The sequence below is a fragment of the Macaca mulatta genome, chromosome 7, assembly GCF_049350105.2.
Source record: "Macaca mulatta isolate MMU2019108-1 chromosome 7, T2T-MMU8v2.0, whole genome shotgun sequence".
Classification (NCBI taxonomy): domain Eukaryota; kingdom Metazoa; phylum Chordata; class Mammalia; order Primates; family Cercopithecidae; genus Macaca; species Macaca mulatta.
This window is the reverse complement of record NC_133412.1, coordinates 54582332-54601694: the sequence shown is the minus strand read 5'-3', so window position 1 is coordinate 54601694 and position 19363 is coordinate 54582332. Positions and strand designations below refer to the sequence as shown.

Here is a 19363-nt window from a genome sequence, read left to right as displayed (position 1 = left end):
AAAAAAATAACCTTTAAAATACTAGTTTTATTTAGCTGTCAAATTGGTGAATATTTGTTTTAATGATATTATTTAACATTGGTAAAAGCATGGAAAAAATCTTTTTCTGGGGGTATAAATTGATTAAAATTTTTTTCTGGGGGACAGTTTAAATTGATAATATCTATCAAAAGGCTTCATTTTCATATTCTTTGACTCAAATTGTCATTATTGGAAATTTATCCTAGGTAAGCAGGCAGAGTGGTACAGAATGATTTGTTCAGCAGCTGTTGTAAACAAGGGTTGTGCTGTTAACCTGCACAGCATCTCAGCCATTGTCCTATATTTACAGAATTCCCAAGCATGTAAGATGGCTCTCCTGCTATAGAACCTGAGAGTGCCAAGTATTTGCTTCCTAGTCTTTATTGTGTCTAAGATACAGGAATGTGACGAAGGTTTTATAATCCACCATACTCACACTAGACTTTCACTCTGAAGGCAATGAAGTAAAGAAGCAAAGACATCTCAAACTGTATTCTTTGGAGAGTTTGAGGCAGCTATATCTAGTGTTCAGAGTCACAATGTTAGTTCAGTCTGTCTCATATGTGCCCAGTGTTTTTTTTTTTTTTTTTTTCCAGCAGACCAGTTTGGTGTTGTGTTCTTTGGATATTAGTTGTGGAAGTATAACTTCAACACCTAAATTTTCCAGATTCTTTTATATACACAAGTAGCCTGTCAATTGATTTCCTTTCTATTTAAATCAACCTGAGCTTCCCCCCACCAACACCATGGCTTAAAACTAAGAATTCTGACTGTATTAAAACAACTTTATTTGTAACATTGAAAATTGGACAGAATAGTAAGAGATTAATTGAAGTAAATTTTTATATCCACAGGATGAGACACTATTTAGCTTTTAAAGACCATGCAATATTTCTCAGTTTAAGTATTTTAATCCAAGAAGGAACTTATTATAAGACATTAAGTACTTAGAAAATTCTTGGAAGGCTGGGTATGTTGGTTAATGCCTATAATCCCAACACTTTGGGAGGCCTAGGTGGAAGGAAGGATCACTTGAGGCCAGGAGGTCAAGACCAGCCTGGGCAACATAGTGAGACCCTGTCTCTACAAAAAAAGAAAAAGAAAAATTAGCTGGGTGTCGTGGTGTGCACCTGTAGACCCAGCTACTCTGGAGGCTGAGGTGGGAGCATCACTTGAGCCTAGGAGTTTGAGGCTGTAGTGAGCTATGATCATGCCACTGCACTCCAGCCTGGGTGACAGAACAACACCCTGTCAAAAAAAAAAAAAGAAAGAAAGAGAGAGAGAGAGAAAGAAAATTGTTGTCAGACTTCTAGATTGACTCCTAAAACAATAACAAACAAATTCACAAGGGGGCTGCTCCTTCTGAGGCCAACACATGTTAGGGAGGAAATGTGTGGCTAATGCCACACAAACAACTATCTCTTACACCCAATAAACCACAGAATGTGTACCCGAAGCTACAGATGAGAAATTAGTACAACTTATCCCACTGATTTTTGATGCCCAGGAAGCTGGAAAATGGACCCCAGAATGCTGCTGCAGGAAAGCCTCATATTCCAAACCTTGCTAGTAACAGCCAAGAGCCACAGGAAGATGTCTTTCACTCACATTCAACCTCCAAATCTTGTAGCATATTGTTTGTGTAGGGGAGAATAAAAGGCTTTCATATGCACAGATTGTCTCTGGAAGGATATGTAAACCAGTAACCATGATGATTTCTAAGATGAGGCTGGGAGACATGAGTAAGAGGGAGAAGCTTTTCATAGTGCACTCTTTTTATTTTGGCTTAATTGTACTGTGGTCATCATCACCTATTCAAAAAATTAGCAAATTAAATTTTACTTGTATCTTAGCTCAGTTTTTCACTGTATCTCAAGGGAACACACCCCCAGGCCTCCAAGGAAGCTTTCAAGGGTCTTTGAAAGGGGAGAGCAGGGGAGGTCCCTGGGTCCCCAGCTTCTGCTTCAGCCAGAGCAACTCTTGATTTTATCTGTTCTTTGGTTCAAGCTTCTGAGTAAGATTTTGTTTGAAGAAAGCATTTCCCTGCTCTTCTTAAAAATTAAAAGCTGCAGGGCATGATGGCTCATGCCTGTAATCCCAGCACTTTGGGAGGTCAAGGCAGGTTGATCACCTGAGGTCAGGAGTTCGAGACCAGCCTGGCCAACATGGCAATAAAAACAAAAATTAGCTGGGTGTGGTGGCATGTGCCTGTAATCCCAGTTACTCGGGAGATTGAGGCAGGAGAATTGTTTGAACCCAAGAGGCAGAGGCTGCAGTGGGCAGATGTTGCAGTGAGCTGGGATCATGCCACTGCACTCCAGCCTGGGCAACAGAGCAAGACTCTGCCTTACAAAAAAAATTAAAAGCTAGTGTTATAGAAGAATATTAAATGTCATGGAGAACTGTTCATTATTACATATTAATTAAGAAATGGGAAAATGGGATAAAATATAAATTTATAAGAATAAATAAATTCTTATAAATTTATTTTAAGAAAATAAATTTTCTTAAAATTTATTAAGAAAGACTAGAAGTACAAATACCAAATTTTCTCTTGATAGTATTTTACTATTTCTTTGTGGTTCTCTTTCCCAAATTTATGACAATTATTTTTAAAACTATTTTTATCAGCATAAATATACATTATTTTTAAATTAAATAGAAAAATACTCTTGAAAATTTATACATGTTATCAAATAAATGAAGTGTTGCTGGTTGACATCTGTGAAGAATTTGCTAGATAGAACCTCCAACTGATATGTCATAAATGTGGTAGATGTGGGTCAAGGTTTTTTTTTTTCATTGCTCAGAGAAATTTGGTAAGGCTGGAAACAGGTTAATCTCCTCCTGGCTTGCATCAACTTAGTCCTTTCAGCATTTATGTCAGCATACCATGAAAAAAATTTGGGAAGCACTGTGCTTTACTAACCTGGAAATAAGCATCTGTAGCATGCTTTAATTTGATTCTATATATTAACATATTATTTATACCTTATTCATTAAGAATAAGATTAATAACCCAAATAATAGACTAATAGCCCTAAAAAGGGCTACCATTTATTAAGTACTTAATCATGTACTAGGTACTGTCCTAAGTACTTTACATCTATTACTTCAGTTAATTCCCACGACAGTCATACAAAGTTTAGATATTCCAGTTTTATAGGTGAAAAAATGGATGCTATTATGTGAAATTAGTAACTAACTTGCTAAAATCTTGAATGGTAGAAGTAGGATTCTAACTAGTATCTTACTCCAGTGTCTGTAGTCTTAACCAGTATATTCTACTGTCCCCTTTTTTCCGGAACCTATCAATTATGTGAAGCAGTATACAGCTGTATCAGACAGATGATCACAAGTATAACAAGGGCTCTCTTCACCATCTCTCTCCCACTAGAGCATCAGCTCCATAAGGACAGAGAACTTGCCTGTCTTATCCACCTAGCACAATACCTGGAACATCATAGGAAGTTAGATATTTGTTGAATGAACGAGTAACTCTGGCTGCACATCAAAATTGCCCATAAAGGTTTTGAAACATTCAGATGTCAGGAGCCTACCCCATCTCCCAACTAGTATCACCAAGGGAAGAATTCAGGCAAGCATATATTTTTGAAGATTTACAGGTACCAGGCATGGTGGCTCATGCCTGTAATCTCAACACTTTGGGAGGCTGAGGTGGGTGGATCATATGAGGCCAGGAATTCGAGACCAGCCTGGCCAACAAGAGGAAACCTGTCTCTACTAAAAATATAAAATTTGATGGGTGTGGTGGCACACGCCTGTAATCCCAGCTCCTTGGGAGGCTGAGATGGGAGAATAGCTTGAACCCAGGAGTCAGAGGTTGCAGTGAGCCAAGATTGTTCTACCTCACTCCAGCCTGGGTGACAGAGTGAGAACCTGCCTCAAAAACTAATAAAAATAAAATAAAATAAAACTACAGGTGATCCTAATGCCTAGTCAAGATACAGAACCCCTATCCTAGAGCAGTGGTTCTCTAACTTGAATATGCAGCGGAATTACCTGCAGAACTTGTTAAAATCCCCAGAGCTTCCATTTACTAGGTCTGGGGTAGAGCTTAAGAATTTGTATTTATTCAAGTTCCCAATAGTGCTGTTCTGTGAATCACATGTTTAAGAACTGTCCTAGAGACTGGGTTGTATAGAACTAAATCAATACATTTTTACCTAGAACTTAAGCAGGAGATTTATTTAGTCAGACAGACCAAAATAAACATTGGTCACTCAAGCAATGGAGATTTTAGTCACAGTATTCAAAACATCCAGGAATCTGTCGTGCCCATTGAGCTTGTTGCTCTAAAAGTTTCTTTGAACAATTACATATTATTTTTTTTCCAAGCCAAACTATATCCAGCTTTATTAAAGTTACTTTCCATAAACAATCAGGGTATTTCAGGCAGGACATGGGCAGATAATCATTAACAGTGTACAACAACTTTCAAACTCCCTTCTTCAATGGACTACCAAAATCAAAAAGCCACTATAAAACACCATAAGATCTTCATTTGATGCTCTGAACGGAAAGGTTAGAGTGAGGGTTGACATTTCACATTTAGCATGTTGTTTAACAGCTTTTCATGAACTGACCCTGACTTCCAGGAAATGAAATAAAAATGGCAGAATTTATCTGAAAATATGAAAATCCACAGTCTAGAAGTGGAAACTCTACTCTTTGGGGTGCTCCATCTCAGTGGCACCACTGTAAAGTCTAATTGCCTGACACACTGGTAACCAATTACTGGAGGGTCAGGGCCCAACAGAGTTTGGGTTTAAGGGAATTAAGTCTGTGTTGAAGATGATGAGGGAGAAGAGGACATAACAACCAATTTGTTTTTTCATACCACAAGGGATTTGTGCCAAGGTGGCTACATGTCTCAGAGTCATGGAATCCCTCCTCCTGGGAGTCAAGAGGAAATCTCTCAAAATGGGAAGGGAAAGGTGTTTTCCCCACATCAATCCAGCATCAGAGACATTCTATTAGTAACCTATGACCCTTTCCCACAATACAACAGTGAAGTGTTCTGTGTGCTAACAACATAGCTTTAAAAAAGTAAATCAAGGTCGGGCATGGTGGCTCACTTTAAGAAGCTGAGGCAGGTGGATCACCTGAGGTTAGGAGCTTGAGACCAGCCTGGCCAACATGATGAAACCCCATCTCTACTAAAAATACAAAAATTAGCTGGGCATGGTGACAGGTGCCTGTAATCCCAGCTACTGGGGAAGCTGAGGCAGGAGGAAAAAAAGTTAAACAAATTTTGCATTTTTTAAAAACTTGATAAAAATAGTATTTCAAACTATACAGTCGCCAGAAATACACAGTCACCAAAAATGCACACGCTTCACTTGGCATCTCCAGCACCTTCAGTTTCCTCTGCCTGGTCTGTTTTGGCATCTTCATTTTCTGCAAGGTTATTCCCCTCCCTGCCAGTGTCAGCATTTTCCTTTTTCCCTTTGGGTACCTCCTCTCTCTCCTTTGCGGGGTCCTTTTTAGGGCTGGGCTCTGGCTTTGGAGGAGCAGGTTAAGCAAACAACCTTGCGGATCTTCTCTGGCTTGTTCTTCACCTTGACTCTGTCTCCTTTAGCATCCCCTTCAGCTTTTTCTTGGGCATGGCAGTGATGCGGCAGGACATAGGCCAAGGATGCAGGAATGCAGCAGCAGGCAGACTTTGGTTGGGCTGGGGTTGTTCTTGCCCCTTCTTCACATTGCTCAGGCTCTGGGTGCTTTATAGTTTTTTTCAGCATATTTTAAGCCTCCTAGAGAAAAACATTTCTTTGATCAGTTTGACCTTAAACTGTTTGGGCCCACACAGGCCAGTTTTTACGCTCTTGGAAAGATGTCCTCAGCTGCTCAGGCACTCATCCATGTTCCGCCTCCAAGCAGTGTGGTGTCCACTCCCTAGAACTCTGGGGTCTTATCTTACATGGAGAGCCTCTGGTTTCTCCTTATGGGTGCTCTCTTCTTCCATGATCTTCCTTGTCCTGGAGCAGGAAATCTGGCAACAGAAACTTTGATAGAGCCCTTTTCCTTTTTTTTTTCTGGGTATTATTTGAAGAACCAAAGTTCCTGGATGACATCTAGTCTTAGAGTATTCAGAAACTGTCATAGACTAGTAAATATGTTTCCATTATCTGCAACTGCAGCTAATAGAAATTAGTAAGAGTTATTACGTACCAATGAACACTGGGCTTTGGGTGAAAATTATAAGCTTTTATATCTAGCTGATGGGCCTTGTACCTAATAGTATTTGGCTTGGTTTTTTAGAGTGATTTCCTTCTCATGCCTGTTGCTTTCGTACCATTCATTTTATGTATTTTTAATTGTTTAAAGAAGAGCTGCTCGGGTTTTGTAAGTGGTGTTTTTCTCCTTCTTTTAGGTCTCTCTGCAATGCAATCAATGTTTACAACCTCACCTGCAATAACTGTTCAGAAAACTGCACTGATGTTCTGTTTAGTAACAAGATTACCTTCTTAATGGACCTCCTGATACACCAGTTGACGGTATGTAATATTATTGCTTTGAGTTAGAAGCAGTTGACGTTTGAGAAATAGTCCCTGTGGAGAAAACTGAAAGAATTCAACTTATTTACTCTCCAGATGGGGGAAAAAAAAGAAGAAAGTGAAGATGACTGTGAGAATAGAGACTGGCAGACAAACTTAATAATTTGAAATTTTTGCACTGAATTCTTTTAAGTTCCAATATTTAATGGATAATAGACTTATAACACTTGCTAAGGTTACAGATTTACATAGTTAGACTGGGTCTTTGGAATCAGTTGGATGCAAAGCCAAACCTCTAAAGCCACAGGAATGAGTACTGTAGAAAGGAAGAATGTTAGGAAAGCCTCAAAACCTCTCTTGCCAGGTTAAGTTAAAAGGGTCAGTTTAAGAGGACTTTTTGATGGATATTTAGATTATTTTAGAAAAGAAAACTCCTCTGTTAGAAAGGGGAAAACTTGTTATATTGTTCAAATGGGAACAAGCAGCCAATTGTCACCTTAAATTTTACTTCAGTTCACAGATGTTGAAAGAGGTAAGCTCAATATAACAGCCAAAGGTTTAAGTATGTCAACTGGAGTCGCCAGGAGTTTCCTGGTGAAGTTTCTAAGTCCCTGAGGTATTGGCACAAAATAGCTCTCAATCTGCAAGTTTATAACACAAGAGATTTATTTTTCAGAACTGATTTACTTTTACTCAGCACACAGCTCTAATAACTCTTCCTTAAACTACAAGCCTTTGCCTCTATCTCGTTCATTCCTATGCATTTTGCAGTCCTTAACCAAGGCTTAAGGTTACCTTCTTCATGAAATCTTCCCAAGCCTGACTCTTCCCCCAAATTCAAGTTAAGTATACTTCTTATGTGATTTTAGGTATTAACATCTCTGATAGAATTGATCACATTGAACTGTATCTAACTATTTTCTTGTCAGTTTCCCCCACTAGCCATAAAATCGATGAGGACAGGAAGTAAGTTATCACTATCTCCAAGATGCTAACATAGGACCTGGCACTTAGTAGATTCAGTACATCATTGTCTGTATGTGTGGGTGAATAAATGAATTTTGATACATCGCAAGCTGAAAATCAGAAATGGAATTATGAAACCCTTACAATCAGACATATTGACATTGAGAGGGAATAGCAATAAGGGAAAGCAACAAAAATACAGATCTGGAACTGTTGCACAATATAGCAATGGATTTTTATAGTGATGATAGTGAGTCATCAATCAAAGGCTACATTATATATGATTTTGTCTAAAAAATAAGGCATTAAAATATGAGTAAGATATTTTAGCAAAAAAAAAAAATTCTATCAGAAATATTTGAAAGGCAGCACAAGGAGAAAAGATAACATTTTTTGTATGGCCTTATATCCCAGGCATTTTAATATATTTGCTTCATTTAATTTTGAAAACAGCTTGTTAAAGTCAGTATTACTATTCCATTTCACAGATGAGGAAACTTGAGTCCCAGAGAGGTTGACTTGCCCAAGGCTACATAGATATTAAGTCAGAAAGCCAAGAATCAGAGCTAGGTGTGTCAAACCCAAGTTGGGGGGCATTCTGCACAATAACTGACTAATGTTTTTCAAATACGTCAATATCATGAAAGACAAGGAAAAAGTGAGGAACTGTCACAAAATGGAGGAGAGTAACGAGACATAACAATTAAATGTAATGTATGATCCTGGACCACAAAAAGGACATCAATGGGAAAACTTGGAAATTCAAGTAAGATCTATAGAACAGTCTGTTTTATCGGCTCACTGTTAATGTCCTCCTTTCAATTATTATACTACGTTTTTGTAAGATGTTAATAGTAAGGGACACTGGGTTAAAGGAATGCTCTATTTTTACAACATATTTGTTTACTTAATATTATTTCAAAACAAGAATGAAAAAAAAAACTTCATGCTCTCCTATCATTTTATACTGCATCATCTGGAAGAATTTACTCCATGAAGCTTATTCTGTGTTGGTGGTGGAAGAAGAGACATTACTTTGAACAGAACAAGTAATGAAAGAGAATGGCATTTGGAATGTGAGGGAATGAACAAGAAGACTTAAAGAAAGAATCTTGGTTCTGCATATATATAGATGTCATGTGTCATAATATAGATGACATATTGTCTTAGTCTAGGCTGCTATTACAAAATACCATAGACTGAGTGGCTTATAAACAACAGAAATTTATTTCTCACATTCTGTAGTCTGGAAGTTCAAGATCAAGGTACCACCATAGTCAGGTTATGGTGAGGGCCCTCTTCCAGGTTTCAAACTGCTGACTTGTCACTTTATCCCCAGATGGTGAAAAGAGTGCAAGCTAATTCTCTGGCCTCTTTTTATAAGGGCACTAATCCTGTTCATGAGAATTCCATCCTTATGACCAAATTACCTCCCACAGGCCCTGTCTCCAGATATCATCACATTAAGCATTATATTTCAACATGTGAATTTGGGAGGGACACAGCATTCGGACCCTAGTACATACAGTAAATGATATGATGGCAGCCTGTATAGAGTACTCTGGGAGCACAGAGAAAGATATTCAGTGATTCTCCCTGGGACATCATGAAAGAGGGACGTTTGAGTTAGTTCTCAGCTCCTCATAATAGCTATCATTCATTAAGTACCAACTGTGGGCCTGGAGCTGGTAAGTACCTTGATCATTTTCTTCTTATTTGAAAGCCCTAGTTCCTTTTGAATAACCTTCATTGTAACCCAAGGTTTCTTGACCTCAGAAAAGCTTTTAATCTCTCAGTGGATTTGACCACATTCTATGTTTATTCTGCCCATCAATTTTGCTCAGTTTGGAACTGGGATCCTGGGACATTAGTTTGCCAAACACATTTTATCCTTTTTTTCCTTATACATGGCACTTTCTGAGTTTTTTCGTTCCTTTTGGGCTCTTTATTTTATCGCCGTCGATTCTTATTGTTGCTGTGACTGGGTTTGTGGTAGTGAGTAAAGGAGGATGTGTTTCCTGGTTTGGGGTAGTTGGTGATGGTGATTTTTATATTTCTGAAAATCACTTGAATGTATTTTCATTTTTCTTGCTAACCAGTTTTAATTTACATGTAACTGAAATATGGACCACTGACTTGTTAGTATCCTTGAAATAAGGGATGAAAAAATAGTGATCAATACATTTTCCAACAAAAATAGAAAAAAGCATAAAAGAAGCTAATTAATTGTGACCTGGTGTTATTTATAAGACAACTGATTATCATCAGCTACTTCAGTCTTTCTGGTTGTTTCACAAACCCAGATGGTTTAGGAGACGTTTTTCTTCTAGCCACTTGGAGTTTGTTTTGGCACTCTTGTATTTCATTTTAATTACTATTTCCAAAACATTGTACAGATGCCTGGGTTATAGAGGTGAATTGGACACAGTTCCATCACTCTAGAAGCCCACAGTTAAGGAAGAAAGAAATTGCATATGCAAATATTAATGACTATAAGAAGCTGTGAGAAGTTCTATAATGTTATCAGAGCTACAAAGTAGCTCAGACAACCTAGTAGAGTACCTAGCACATAATAGGTGTTTGTTCGGTATTTGATGAATGAATGATACATTCTAACTTGGGGGAGTTGGGAATATTTGGGGGAAGAAGTTTTTTGTTTTTTTTTTGTTTTTTTTTTTTGAGACGGAGTCTCACTCTGTCGCCCAGGCTGGAGTGCAGCCGCCGGATCTCAGCTCACTGCAAGCTCTGCCTCCCGGGTTTACGCCATTCTCCTGCCTCAGCCTCCCGAGTAGCTGGGACTACAGGCGCCCGCCACCTCGCCCGGCTAATTTTTTGTATTTTTTAGTAGAGACGGGGTTTCACCGGGTTAGCCAGGATGTGGGGGAAGAAGTTTAATTTGGTCATACCTTGAATACTTTGAACCCAGGGGTTCAAAGCTACAGTGTGCCATGATTGTGCCACTGCACTCCAGTCTCAGCAACAGAGTGAGATCCTGTCTTTAAAAAAAGAAAGAAAAAAAAGACACCCAACTCTCAGCTTCTCTGGGAGGGAGAGAGAAGAGTGGAGCATGTGTACAATATCCCAGCTTTTTGGAAGTCTGCCTGAGAGACTGCTATCTGTCTTGCCTGACTTGGGGCTAGCATACTTTGGATGCTGGTGAGAAGAACAAAGAGCAGGGAGGCTTGCTGCCATAAAACTAGAGAACATACAATGTGTATTAGTCCATTTTCACACTGCTATAAAGAACTACCTGAGACTGGGTAATTTATAAAGAAGAGGTTTAATTGATTCACAGTTCTGCAGGCTGTACAGTCCTTGAGAAACTTACAATCATGGCAGAAGACGAAGGGGAAGCAGGTACATTTTACATGGCTGGAGAAGGAGGAAGAGAGTGAAGGAGGAGATGCTACACACTTTTAAACAACTCGATCTTGTGAAAACTCACTATCACAAGAACAGCAAGGGGAAAATCTTCCTTGTGATCCAATCACCTCCCACCAGGCCCTTCCTCCAACATTGAAGATTACAATTCAACATGACATCTGGGCAGGAACACAAATCCAAACCATATCACAGTGCTAAAGACAGATACCAGCAGAAGGAAGAGATTATGATCACTTGAATAAGAAAGCAGCAAGCATCTCTAGTTGAGAAAGTGCATACATAGGCCTAGAGAAGTTGTATCCCCACCAAAGTTTGCAGAGGTCCCCGGAACCCCTAGCTGAGCTGATTAGTGAGGGTTTTCCACACTACAAAACCCAGTTCATAAACACTGGAAGAAGTGGCTTTTTTTGTCAAGTGCACAGATCCCAACAAAGCTTTCAAGACGTAGGAAGAAACAGGGAAACATGGCCCAAAGAAAGGAGCAAAATAAATCTTCACAAACCAACCCTAAAGAAACAAAGACATGAATTACCTGACAAAGGATTCAGAATAACCCTCATAAAGATGCTCTGTGAGCTAAAGGTAACAATGTATGAGCAAAATGAGAATATCAACAAAGAGACAGAAAATACACACACAAAAAAAGAACCAACAAATTTTGGAACTGAAGAATATAATAACTGCATTGAAAAATTCACAATAGGGGTTCAACAGCAGACTCAGTGAAGCAGAAGAAACAGCAAACTCAAGACAAGTTATTTGACGTTATCCACCCAGAGGAAAAAAAAGAAAAAAGAATGAGAAAGAGTGATGAAAGCCTAAGGGATTTGTGGCATACCATCAAGCCAACCCATATACACATTATGGAAAGTTCACAAGAAGAAGACAGAAAGGAATGGGCAGAAAATTTACTTAAATAATGGCCCAAAACTTCCCAAATCTGGGAAAGAAAATGGACATCCAGTTTCAAGAAGCCTGAAGGACCCTAAATAAGATCAACATAAAGAAACACACACCAAGACACATTATAATAAAATTGTCAAACTCTCAAAGAAGTAAGAGAATTTTGAAAACAAAAAAGTGACTTGTCGTTTACTAGGGAACAGACATAAGACTATCAACATATTTCTCAGCAGAAACCCTGCAGGCCAGAAGGGAGTGGAGGGATATATTCAAAGTGCCAATTAACTGATCTTTGACAAGATTGCCAGGAATACACAGCAGGAAAAAGATAGTCTTCAATAAATTGTGTTGGGAAAACTGGATATCCACATGCAAAAGAATGATATTGGACCCTTATCTTACACCATACACAAAAATAAACTAAAAACTGATTAAACACTTAAATGTAAGACTTGAACTTTGTTAAACTCCAAATTAAAACATAGGGGAAAACTTTCATAACATTGATCTTGACAGTGATTTATTGGATATGACACCAAAGCAGGGGCAACAAAAGCCAAAAATAGATAAATGACACTATGTTAAACTAAAAAGCTTCCGCATCAGAGGAAACAATAAACAGTGCAGAAAGGCAGTGTACAGAATGAAGGAAAATATTTGTAAACCATGTCTGATAAAAGGGTGCTATGGGCTGAATGTTTGTGTCCCCAGAATTCATATGTTGAAACCTAATCACCACTGTGATGGAATTAGGAGGAGGGGCCTTTGAAAAGTGATTCAATCTTGAGGGCAAAGCCCTCATGAATAGGATCAGAACCCTTATAAAAGATGCCCCAGAGAGCTGCCTTACCCCTTCTGTCAGATACAAAAACCCACACATATGGAGGATTGACTTTTCATATATGCAGCTTCCACAGAGCTGACTGCAGGACTGAGAATATGCAGATTTGGGTATACACAGAGAGCGCTGAACCAATCCCCTGTGTATAGTGAGGGACAACAGTACAAACAATGGAATATTAATCTACCTTTAAAAAGAAGGGAATTCTGTCATATGCTGTAATGTATAAACCTTGATGACATTATAAGTGAAATAAGCCAATTACAAAGAGAAATACTGCATGATTCTACTTAAATGACATATCTAAAAGAATCAACCTCATAGAAACAAAGTAGAATGGTGGTTGCCAGGGACCAAGGAGAGGGGGAAACAGAGTTGTGTAATAGGTTTAGAGTTTCAGTCACGTGAGACGAAAAAGTTCTAGAGATCCATTTTACAACAATGTGCATATAGTTAACAATATTGTAATATGCACCTAAAAATGATAAAGAAAATTTATGTTTTTTTACAAAAAAAAAAAAAAAAAAAAAAAGACCAGTGAAAGTACTACTGAGTGCTGTGAAAATAGATAGATAAGCTTTTAATGTTGGGAAAGATCTAAACAGTCCAATATACTGATGAGCAAATTGAGATATGGAAAAGGATCACAGAGCTACCTAGTGGCAGAGGCATGACCTGGACCCTGGTCTTCTGAGTCCCTGACCAGGACTTCCCTTCCTATAAGCTCAATTGATGTGTCCTCATTTTCTTAAGTTGACAAATGAAACAAAGCAACAATTTTGTGACTTTAATTTTATAAGTTTAATAGTATTACTTTGGTAAGATATACTGAAAAGCACTTAATTAAAAGATTTACAATTTCTCGATGTTTCATTGCATTTTAAAAGGCATTAAATATTTTATTAGCAGTCTTATTTTTAATTCATAGTGACCTGTTCTTTATGAAATATTTAACGAATACGCTGATAAATTGTGTGTATGTATTTTTGGGAGCCAAGGAGATTGTTAATTGAAAAGTGATGTACTAACCTTAAATAATTGATATGATACTGTTGAATCTGAGAGGCTGCTGGTGAGCTCTTCAGAAGGTGACAAGAAAGCCCTGGATACAAACAAAGGAAATCTAAGTGCAACCTTACAACAAGGGGATTGTTTTTCACTTAGTCATGTGCAGAGACGTCCAGATGCCTGTTGATTTTCTTTACAGCAGCAAGGCCTAGAACTCTCCATTCACCACATTGTTTCTTTATATTGAGTTGCCAGAACATAGACTCCATAGTTAATTACATAGGAGCAAAAATCCCTCAACACTACAGGTAACAGTACTCTTCCAGTTGCATCCTGTTCCCTTCTTTCCTCACTATATAGTATGGTACTTGCTCAGCATGTCTAGGACACATTGCCTTTTCCTTCAATAAAAGTGTGAACTCTGTTTATGTCTACTGTGCCATATGTCTTACTGACACAGAATTTCAAAACTGGAGAGGAGGTCTTCATAATGTGTAGTCTATTTCAGTCCACTCATTTTATAGATGAGGATAATGGACTTCAGAAGAGGAGAGGGATGGGAAATATGTGGGGTTGGATACTTGCCCAAGTTATACAGCCTGTTACCAATGTAACTGGGATACAAATTCAGGTCTCCTAAATCCTAAGCTAACTTTCTATTATTTTACTTAACGGACAGCTCATTTTTAAGGTTAGTATATCATTTTTCAATTAACAATCTCCTTGGTTCCCAAAAATACATACATACAATTTATCAGTGTATTCGTTAAATAATTTACAATGACATGTCAAGAAGTTATAAAATCTTTTAATTAAGTGTTTTTCAGTATATCTTACCAAAGTAATACTATTAAACTTATAAAATTAAAGTCACAAAATTGTTGCTTTGTTTCATTTGTCAGCTTAAGAAAATGAGGACACATCATTTTAACTTATAGGAACGGAAGTCCTGGTCAGGGACTCAGAAGACCAGGGTCCAGGTCATGGTTTCTGAAAAACAGAAAAATCACCATTAGGCAAAAATCAAAGTAATAAATATTGCAGGAGAGAATCATTGGTGGGTGCAAAAATTAGTGGACAAATGTATGATGAGAAAGAGGATATTTGCATAATTTCAAAATAATTTCCCACAAAATAATCTTTTTTTGTTAAAAAAAAAAAAAAAAAAAAAAAAACAAGGGTGGGGGAGAATAGTAGCTTCACAGTGAAAACCTTGGTAGACATCACTTTAACCAAGTTATCAAAACTAACATCACTACTACTGATGTTGCTATGTCAACATCAGTACCCTCTGACAATAATATATGTTTACAAGCTCACAGCATCACTTCTATGATATGCTTGCCAAAAATGCATAACCACCATCAAATTGTGAAAAAACATCAGACCAAAAATTGAGGGGCATTTTACAGAATAACTAACCACAGCTATTTCAAATATAAAGACTGAAAAACAGATTAGAGGAGACTAAAGAGGTATGACAATTCTTTGTGGAATCTTGGATTGGATCCTGGACTGAAAAAAAGAACATTAGTGGGGAAACTGGCAAAACTCTTATAAGGTCAGTAGATAAATTCATTGTTTTGAGCAAGTGTTAATATTCTGGTTTTGGTAATTGTGCTGTAGTTGTGTAGGATATTAACATTAAGGAAAGTTAGGAGAAGCCTAAAATTGCTTACAAAAGTTTTATATTTTTAAAAATTCACTAAATGGGTTTGACAGCAGGTTGGAGATGACAGAGGAAAGGGTCATTAAACTTGAAGTTACATCAATAGGAATTAATGTAGTCTGAAGAATGGAAAGATAATTTAAAAGGGAATAGAGCCTCAGAGACTTATAAGACAATATCAAACAGTGTAACATACATATCACTGGATATCCAAAAGGAGAAGAGAGAGAGAATGAGACATGAACATTTTTTTTGTAAAAAATAATGGCTAAAATATTTTCCTGTTTTAGTGAAAGACATAAATATGCAGATTCAAGAAGCTCAGAAAAGGAAGTTAAATTGTCCCCATTTGCAGATGGCATGATCTTATATTTAGGAAAACCCAAACTCCACCAAAAACTCTTAGATCTGGTAAATGAATTCAGTAAATTTGAAGAATACAAAATCAACTTATAAACATCAGTAACATTTCTATACACCAATGATGAAATAGCTGAAAAGTTAAGAAGGAAATTCCATCTATAACAGCTATAAAAATAAAATTCTTCAGAATAAATTTAGCTAAAACGGTGAAAGACATCTGCAAGGAAAAGTACAAAACACTGAGAAAGAAACTGAGGAGGACCCAGGAAAGATATTCATGCTCGTGGATCAGAATAATTAATGTAATAAAGTGACTATACTACCTAAAGAAACCTACAGATTCAGTGCAATCCCTGTCAAAACACCAATTTCATTTTTCATAGAAACAGAAAAAAATCATATATTACAAGGCCGTAGTAACCAAAACAGCATGATGTTGGTATAAAAACAGCCATACAGATCGATGGAACAGAAAAGAGAACCCAGAAATAAATCCACTTATTTACAGCCAACTGATTTTTGACAAGATGCCAAGAACATACATTGGGGAATGGACTCCCTCTTTAATAAGCAGTGCTGGGAAAACTGGATAACCACATGCAGAATAATGGGACTAGACCCCTATCTCTCCCCATGTACAAAAATCAACTCAAAATGGATTAAAGACCTAAACAAAAGAGGTAAATTATATAACTGCTAGAAGAAAACATAGGGGAAATTCTGCTGGACATTAGTCTAGACAAAGATTGTATAGCCACAGTGCTACAATACCAGCTTAAGGAGACTGTGAGAAGTTAAGGTTGTGTATTGTAACTCCTTCAAGCAACCACTAGCAAAATAACTTAGAAGCCAATGGTAAATTAAAATGGGATTCTAAAATATATTCAAATATTCCAAAAGAAAAAGGAAAAGAGGAATTAGAGAATAAAACACGGAGAGAACAAACAGAAAAGAAATAATAAAACAGTAGACCTAAACCCAAGGTGTCAGTAATTAAATGTGTAAAGCCAGCTGGGTGCCATGGCTCATGCCTATAATCCCAGCACTTTGGGAGGCGGAGGCTGACGGATCACAAGGTCAGGAGATGGAGACCATCCTATCTAACACGGTGAAACCCCATCTCTACTAAAAAATACAAAAAAATTAGCTGGGCGTAGTGGCAGGCACCTGTAGTACCAGCTACTCAGGAGGCCGAGGCAGGAGAATCACTTGAACCCAGGAGGCAGAGGTTGCAGTGAGCCAAGATCATGCCACTGCACTCCAGCCTGGGTGACTGAGCGAGACTCCGTATTTAAAAAAAAAAAAAAAAAAGTGTAAAGCCCTCCGGTTGCAAGATAGAAATTGTTGGAATGGATAAAAAGACTAACCATGTGCTCTATCTACATGAGATGCATTTAAAATACAAAGACTGAACCCATATAAATATAAGTTGAAAGTAAGTGGATAAAACATATATAGTAAGCATAAGAAGATAAGTAGCTATATTAATATCAAAGTAGAATTTAATATCACTGTATTAGTAGGTGCAAAGAGGCATTGCCTATTGATATCAAATCAACAGGAAGATCTAATAGTCATAAATGTGTATAGTACAAAATACATGAAGCAAAAATTGACAGAATATAAGGAAGAAAGAAAGTTTCCATATGAGAATTTCCATTCTCATAGATGGATATTTTAACAGATCTCTTTCAGCAACTGATAAAATAACTAGACCAAAAAAATCAATAAAGATATACATGACATGAACAATACCATTATCAACCACTTTGACCTAATTGATATTTATAGATCACTGCACCTAGCAACTGTAGAATACACACATTCTTTCTGAGCATACTGAGGATGTTCAAGATACACTATATGATGGATCATAAGACAGTTTTAATACATGTAAAGAGCTTGAAATAATAGAAAATATGTTCTCTGAAGACAGTGGGATGAAGTTAGAACTCAATATTATGTATCTACAAATTCACAAAGACATGAGAAAATATTTTGAACTGAAAAATATTTTCAATGAAAATATATCATCAGGAAACAACAGATGCTAGCGAGGATGTGGAGAAATAGGAACGCTTTTACACTGTTGGGAGTGTAAATTAGTTCAACCATTGTGGACGAAAATGTGGCAATTCCTCAAGGATCTAGAATCAAAAATACCACTTGACCCAGCAATCCCATTATTGGGTATATACCCAAAGGATTATAAATCATTCTACTGTAAAGACACATGGACACGTATGTTTATTGCAGCACTATTTACAATAACAAAGACTTGGAACCAACCCAAATGCCCATCAGTGATAGAATGGATAAAGAAAATGTGGCACATATACACCATGGAATACTACACAGCCATAAAACAGAATGGTTTCATGTCCTTTGCAGGGACATGGATGAAGCTGGAAACCATCATCTTCAGCAAACTAACACAGGAACAGAAAACCAAACACCACATGTTCTCACTCATAAGTGGGAGCTGAACAATGAGATTACATGGACACGGGGGGGGGGGACATCACACGCCGGGGCCTGTCAGGGGTTGGGGGGCAAAGGGAGGGAGAGCATTAGAACAAATACCTAATGCACGTGGGCCTTAAAACCTTGATGACGGGTTGGTAGGTGCAGCAAACCACCATGGCACATGTATACCTATGTAACCTGCACATTCAGCACATGTATCCCAGAACTTAAAATAAAAATTAAAAATAAAATTGTTAAAAGCTAAAAAATACTAGGTATGTGGTGGTGTATACCTATAATTCCAGCTTTTCAGGAGGCTGAGATAGAATTGCTTGAGCCCAAGAGTTCAAGGCTGTGGTGCATTATGATAATACCTGTGATTTCCAGCCTGGGCAACATAGCGAGACCCCAGCTCTTAAAAAAAAAACAGTGCTTAGAGGAAAATTTATACCTTTAAATAGAAGTATTATACAATTAGTGCATTCTGAATACAATGCAGTTAAGGTAGAAACCAGTGAAGATGAAGATCCATATATACATTTAGAAATTTAGAGATTCCCATAATAAACTCAAGAGCGATAGAGTAAATCACAAGTTTTTAAAACTTAAAATGGAAAAATAGTGAAATCAAAACATCGAGTTGTACACCTGAAGTATATACAGTTTTTGCTTGTCAACTATACCCCAGTAAAGCTGGAGGAATGGAAATAGCAATGAAAAAACTGCGTATCAAAATGTTTGGGATGCAGTTAAAGCAAAACCATAAAAAAGGTATAAGCTTAAATACTTAGGCTTCATAAATTAGAATTGATCAAGAACAAACAAGAGGCACAAATAATGAATAAAATGGGAAATTTAACTATAGGTAGAGGAAGAATTGAAAAGTTAAGAAAATACTTTGAACAGCTTTATACCAGTGCATTTGAAAGCTTTAACGAATTTAAATTCCTAGAAAAATATAACTCACCAGACCAACTCAAGAAGAAATAGAAAGCCTGAATAATTTTTTAACAGTTAAATAAATTAGTTATTTAAAATCTGTCTATTAAAAAAAGCACCAGGCCTAGATAATGCTACAGCTAACTTCCAGCAAATGTTCCAGGAACAAGATCATTTCAATATTAAACTATGCCAGGAAGATAAAACGTGTGATTTCTTCGCAGTTCATTTTTTCGAGACCACTATAACCTTGGTAATAAAACCAGACAAAGATGGTGCAAGAAA

General features: G+C 37.3%; 1 protein-coding gene across 28 annotated transcripts in view; it reads left to right on the top strand.

The window, feature by feature from the left end:
• SCAPER (S-phase cyclin A associated protein in the ER) overlaps positions 1–19363 on the top strand; it is a 568707-nt gene that overhangs the window by 438417 nt on the left and 110927 nt on the right. For all 28 annotated transcript variants that reach the window (XM_077939992.1, XM_077939989.1, XM_077939985.1 and 25 more), the window contains one exon: positions 6416–6539. In XM_077939992.1, the coding sequence (XP_077796118.1) occupies positions 6416–6539 (124 nt within the window). The remainder of the gene's footprint in view (positions 1–6415; positions 6540–19363) is intronic.